This window comes from Micropterus dolomieu, linkage group LG10 (genome assembly GCF_021292245.1).
Source record: "Micropterus dolomieu isolate WLL.071019.BEF.003 ecotype Adirondacks linkage group LG10, ASM2129224v1, whole genome shotgun sequence".
NCBI lineage: Eukaryota > Metazoa > Chordata > Actinopteri > Centrarchiformes > Centrarchidae > Micropterus > Micropterus dolomieu.
In genome coordinates, this window is record NC_060159.1 from 21,316,997 (window position 1) to 21,323,909 (window position 6,913).

Sequence of the window (6,913 nt, forward strand, 5' to 3'; positions counted from 1 at the left end):
AGTTCTGTTTTTCTGGCCATTTTGAGCGTTTAATTGACCCCACAAATGTGATGCTCCAGAAACTCAATCTGCTCAAAGGAAGGTCAGTTTTGTAGCTTCTGTAACGACCTAAACTGTTTTCAGATGTGTGAACATGATTGCACAAGGGTTTTCTAATCATCAATTAGCCTTCTGAGCCAATGAGCAAACACATTGTACCATTAGAACACTGGAGTGATAGTTGCTGGAAATGGGCCTCTATACACCTATGTAGATATTGCACCAAAAACCAGACATTTGCAGCTAGAATAGTCATTTACCACATTAGCAATGTATAGAGTGTATTTCTTCAAAGTTAAGACTAGTTTAAAGTTATCTTCATTGAAAAGTACAGTGCTTTTCCTTCAAAAATAAGGACATTTCAATGTGACCCCAAACTTTTGAACGGTAGTGTATGTATCGAGACATTTTACAGTAGAAAAATGTACTTGTTAGTGCTCTCCGATCCATAAACGTGTACACCCATACAGATATATCTGCGATAGCCAAATATCATTCGATATGTAAGCCTGGCTGATTTATCTGTCTAGATCTAGTTGAATCGGAATTTACCTTTAAGAATGAATTGATCAATAGTTCTGTAAAAGGGTTACTTGCCTTGATGACATTGCCTGTCCCCTGCAGCTCTTCATCTCACTCATTCACTGTTACAGCTGCTTAATTTACCATTTCTGCCTTGCAGAACTGACCCACCAGTTTTTTCTAGTGACCAGACTTTGCAGACTCACCACAACCATATTTATATGGTAATGTTTTAAACTAAAAACAAGCAGGGCTGAAGTCAGTCCTTCGTGCAGACTGAGCCACAGCGGCAGGCACTTGGATGAGTGGATGAGAACTATTTGTTGACTTCACACTAAAAGTAAAGTGAAAGGAAGAGATGAATTCCATGTAATTTTGATTTACCTTAATACTTTTTGGCACCCTGAACTATACCTTTCCTCGCTTAACCTGGTATGAATGAAAATATCCTCAAAATGAACAAGACTAATGGATGGAAGCATACAGGATTGCTCACTGTCCCTTTACGCTCACTGCAAAGTGACGAGTTAACAGTCAATGTGCTGGTCACACACCTGCTTCGCCCGTTTGATTGTAATTGTCCATCCATCGTCATCCACTTATCCTGCGTACAGGGTCGCGGGGGGATTGTAATTTTGCTGCTGGAAATTTACTGGAATCGCAACTGGTTGATGTGGTGCGACTACAGGGCATGTAAATATTTTGTTACAACAACTTCTGTGACTTCAATAACTTCAAGACATGTTTTTGTATTTAGTCATCAGGAGACTTTCCCTGCAACTCAATCCAGCTTGTAAAGGCGTGTGGACTGAATCATTTTCCGACTGAGGATGCATAAGAAACAGTCACTGATTGAGACTCTCTGATGGCATATGATTGCCATTATACAGAGAAAACATGCATTACTATTTCTTATGCAAAGTTTTGGCTTCTGTTTTAAAACAGTATTGAAGTAATTATTAGAATTAAAGTTTGCATTTTTCTTTCACATGCTATTTACAGAGCTACAGCCCCTACAGTATTCATATTAAATAAACCATGGGTGATTTGACATCCTTCCACACATGTTACATACAACAAAGTGAGTTGTGGTACACTTGCACTCTTTTTGCATACACTTATGTTTCACTAAACTGTCAAACCACATGGTTTGAGGATTAAAATATTGTTGCTTTTATTGTATTTATTTATGATGTTTGTTGTATTCCTTTACAGAATGGCACAAAGAAATCCTGGGACTTCATGCGAACCCATGACAGGTAAAACACAATTTATTCTGAACTGTTGGGTAGAAGCAGTGCCCTTGTTCTCTCATTCTATGTATGCACAGGTTAGGGCTTAACGATTTTGGAAAATAATCTAATTGTGTATTTTTTAACCAATATTGTGATTGCGTTTTAATATGCAATTCATTTTTAAGCTGTTTACCTTCTGTATTATTCAAAACAGACAAGCAATAAATCAAGTGTATAGTATGACCAACACAATATTAGATTAAACGTACACTGTACTTTCTTGTGGGTTAGGCCTGTGTTATGATGAAATTAGGTGATGCATGAATTGCATGAATTATTATTATGAGCAATGGTGGAGAAGAAGTATCCTTATCTCCGTTCAAATCTCCTAGGAGTTCCTCTTTCTATATCCCGGTAAGCAAACAAAAAATACTCAGTTTGAGGTTGAGTTCAAAAGTTGGCCAACAAAAATAAAACCAAGTGATGCCTCTCGTGTTTAATAGACAAGCTTATTAATTTGCTGACAACACCGGAGATCCCCCCACCCCCGCGGCCTCCGATGCACTGGCTGTAACTCGGGACAGACCGGGCCTCTTTCAGACTTCTGCGTTTGGTTGAAATGCTGTTTCACAGATACTTCCTGGGCTGACTGGTGGCTGTGTGTGTGACGCTGGCGCCGATCACCACAATACGCTTACCTTACTACACGTGCCTTTTCTGTCCGTCAAAGCGGCAGATGGCCCGATGATTTCACCCACTGCCACCACTAAGTTACCCGCGGGTTGGCCGGTGCTACTTTCATTCCCTGTGTGGCACTAAAGTTTCTGTAGTGTCAGCTTCTGTCAAGCTTAAGGCCGTTGTACAAAAACAAGTCAAGGTACAGCGTACAGAAACATGGTACAACTTGCTGGTAAATTGTCGAACCCACTTTTTTCCAGAAGAGATTAACAAATGTGTTAGAAACATTGATGTGAAATTGTCCCAAAACAGAATGGAGTTTGGCTTGCACAGTCAAAATTTCACCTCTTAAAAATGTCTGCCAATGAAATAGCTTTAAATTGTAAATAAAAGCTGCATGTTCATGTCAGGAGATAATTTGCAATCTGAAAAGCTTGTTGCTTAAGTATCTGAATCTGTTCTAGCTATCAGGGATCTGGTGATCTGAGCCCTGGGAGCTTGATTTGCACCAGTCTTGACCCATTTTATCTCTGTAAGTCTTATATCTGCTCTTGACCTTTTTACTTGAAGGATTTTTTTTTAATTCAGCTGTACGTATTTTAGGAGAAGTAGTGTCTTTCTTAATAAACACATGGAAACAGACATTTTTTTTCTTAATTCTTAGTTTTTTCACTTTCTAGTGTACCATGAAATGTATAAATAAAGCAATATGCGTATTGCTGTGTATGCATTGTGATTGAAATCTAGTAAAAGAAATAAGTGAGTCTCCCTCATGGTATTTGTATGCCTTTATTCTTTATCATCTCTTAAAGATGTCAAATACTGGGAAGTTAGTCAAACAAAAACAGAGCTTGTTTTTTGGGAACTGGTGCCCTGTTATCCTACTTGGCAGTGGCTATAAACCTGTGAGCTTCACAGGGGGCACTGTAAGAGAAATACCACACACTTGTGTAAAAACCCAGATTCCTACTCCCTGTTTTGCCCAGGGTAGCGTAATGCCCTGAGGTAAGTCTCAGGTCATTTAAGCCCTCTTCCACCCCTGACCCCAAGGAGAGGTGAAAAATGGTACCACTGAGACAAAAGCAGTAAAGCTCAAACCTTTACTTCCAAAAGAAAATAGCTGATGGGAACATCCATTTCTCCCCAAGGTGCAAATTCTGCCAAAGTGGTTATTCCCCTTTAGCGCTTATTAAGTGGACCAGGATTGTTTTGCATTTTTGTTTAAGTGCACATAACATTTTCTTCTCAGCAGGTGCACTAGCAAAAATGTGGAAGATCCATTTGTGGGTAACGTACTGTAAAATATCTAATTTAATAAATGTCTAAAGAGTTTAGTCCCTTGCTTAGTGTAGTAGTGTTAAGTTTAGTGCTGCAATTAATCGCATGATTTTCTGTGATTAATCGCATAGTTATGCGCAAAATTGAATAATGAATTCTGTGTATTGCGCACTTTTAAAAAAAAATTATGTACTGCTATATACACAAAAGTGCAATAACATGTGGTTTGCAAACACTTTAAACAAATACGGTGCTTTTTACCAGCAGTATTCCCTTTACACAGTAGCAATACAATTTTTCTTATAAATCTCAACTTAAACATTAATGTAATCAAATCAAATATAAAACCAAAGCTATTTGCCACTGCCATGGCATTATTTTTCTTTTATCAGGGAGTCTATGTTAAGTAGCAAGTGTCCCTGTTAGAGTGAGGTGAAGTGGTCACCTCATGCACACGCCGGCCTGCTGCCGAAGTTCAATTGTCTTGAACTTTTTGTACGCGACGCGTTGGGTGGGTGGCAGGCATACATCCCACCCCTCCTGTGACCCATGGTTTGACTGTATGTGTATAGTTGTCGGCGTTAATTAATGCGTTAACGTGATAATAACGCATTACCATGCCCAGCCCTAGTTAAGTTAAATGTGGGTTTCTACACTTCTGTCCTTCTTGATGATGTTGGGCAAGAGGCCAAGGTGACCGCACTGCTTCTCCCTTGGAATTTGCGACTGCTGGGTCGGCGGTTGCCTTTGAGCCATGGATGTTGCTGCTATGTGTCCATTGTCAGTTGGGCCTCTTGCCCTCGCCTATCTGTATATTCAACCACTCCACAGAGCTCAGGGTCATAATTGAAGGCTGGAGGGTTATTGGTAAATTGTGAGCTGCACCTTCGGAATAAGCTTCTTCTTCACAACGACAATCTGGTATAACCCCTTAACCATAGACGGCCAATTCTCCCTTCAATCTCCCACCACATCTTACCCTCAACCAGAGATGCTCTTAGCTCCTTAATTTGGGTAATGAAATTGGTGCCAAGGCTAATGGAAAGGGTTAATCTACCATTTTCCATCACATGGCCCACCTCCTACTGGGAGTTCCTGACCCTCATTCACTGTACTGTGAACTGGACGTGAACTGGTCACAGCCTGATGAAGCCAACGTAACTGCATCAGTGGCAAAAAGTAGAAATGCAATTTTGAAATCTCCATACTGGCCGCTGACCATTTCTTGCCTGCATCTTGAGATGCTGTCCAGGATTGGTAAAATAGTAAAACGCTTCAAAAAGCATCTCTAGCTGCCATGCTCCAAGACGTCTAGAGGGATTCGGTCAAAAGCCCTCTCCAAATCCACAACAACACATGGAGACTAGATGGGTAAACCCCCATTGCTTCGTTATTTTGACACCTATGTGTTTATGGGAGTGTTTGCGTACTAGTGCTTGTTTATTACTGGAAGTGACTTTTAATGACGGACAGTATTTTTTGTTAGTGTAAGAAATTTAAGACACCATGGGCAACAGAAAGATGAAATAATTTGCATATGTTGAGCTCTTGTAGCCCTCCTCATGTGTCTTTGTTCGCTTCCATGCTTTTTAGCTGCTTTGAAGAGTTTAATTATGTATTTCTGTGTATCCCAGCCAGCTAATAGACGTGGAGGGTGCAAGGGGATTCATTTGGATTAATTTGTAAGCACAGTAACACAGTCAGTTTAATTTCCCACTGGTATGCTCCAACAAAGTTTTCAGGGAATCTCAATGACGATCAGAGGAAATAAGGTGCATCTATGCTTAATTAAGTGTGTTCTAGCTAGGAGTGTTGTATGTTAATGAAGAATTTCTATCTTTCAGTTTAGTAGATGAAAGAAATACGCTAGAAAAATGTTTTGCTTGTAATTATGGGGTATTATGAGTAGAATGAACAACAAAAACCTTTTAAAACAAGTAAAACTATAAAATCTCAATTTGCAACAGGTTATCGAGTTTAGAGGAGGAACAAGTGTCTCTAGAGTTTGTTGGTAATGTCCAGTGTCATTGCCTCAGTTTTGGTATCGGAAGATGGATTATATCTAGCACGTAACCCAGTTTGTTCCTTGTTTGACAATGGCTTGATGATCATAACTTGATATCATAAGCTTTGCAGTGCAACCAGTAGTGACCTTAGTCCTGCTCCTTATATTTCTGCCATAACCCGCTGTCCAGCCAGAAGCCCAACAGAGAAAGCTTAACGGTGCATGAAAAGTCCTGAGCGTCTGTTTAGCCTGCTTCTTGGTTTAACCATTAGAGCATTTGTTTTTCAGCGGGAAGCTGTAGAACAGCAGTAATGGTGTGGAACAGCACTACAGGACCCAGACATGCCTCATCTCATGCCTGCGGGTCCCACTTTTGGAAATCTAACACATTATCTTATCCATACTCTCTCACATCTTGTGCAGCTGTAGGCTGTCACAAATATCAGAACTGTTTTTTCATTTCTTAGTTATATACCTGCCAAAAGGTTTGGGGGAAAGGTATTTTTTTAAATGAATCCCATCCTGAAATTTGGTGGCTACTCTCCTTTTGAAATTATCAGCATAATCTGTAGATTAAAGCGAAGACTAAAACATTGGCATGATGGAGAGAAAAGTCAAGCTTAAACTTTTTCAAGGAAGAAGCAGGTGGAAAGGTGTTCTGTGCCCTCTTTCCAGGAGGTGAAAGCAAAGGAAGGAGTGATGGAAAAGGGAGGAGGTTTCTTTTTTGCCTTTATTTCTGAAAGGACCGTTAAGAGACAGGAAATGAGGGAGAGGGAGAGAGGACATAACATGCAGCAAATGGCCATGGGTTAGACTCGAACCCAGGCTCCTGCTGTAAGAACTCAGCCTTCGTACATGAGGCGCGTGCTCTAGCGGTGAGCTAACCAGTGCCACAGGGAAGAGGTTTCTATAACTGGCTGGGCCCAGATATGAAATCTCTTAAAATAGACCAGAGGCTTTTTAATCAAGGTCATTTGTTTACCTCTCACATAGTGAGGAGCTGTTGTCGGGGCCACACAGCAATATTGTATCTGGTATTATCTGTGGACATTGGTTCTATCAGTAATAATATCATTGTGTACTCACAAAGTTAATTGCTGAGATTTTTGAATGCAACAGCAGTTCTAAATATAGACCGGTTGTAAACAAACCCATA

The 6,913-nt window shown here is 40.2% G+C and overlaps 1 protein-coding gene across 1 annotated transcript in view; it reads left to right on the top strand.

The window, feature by feature from the left end:
* nudt14 (nudix (nucleoside diphosphate linked moiety X)-type motif 14) overlaps positions 1-6,913 on the top strand; it is a 31,600-nt gene that overhangs the window by 12,720 nt on the left and 11,967 nt on the right. The window contains exon 2 of the mRNA XM_046060824.1: positions 1,777-1,820. Coding sequence (XP_045916780.1) covers positions 1,777-1,820 — 44 coding nt within the window. The remainder of the gene's footprint in view (positions 1-1,776; positions 1,821-6,913) is intronic.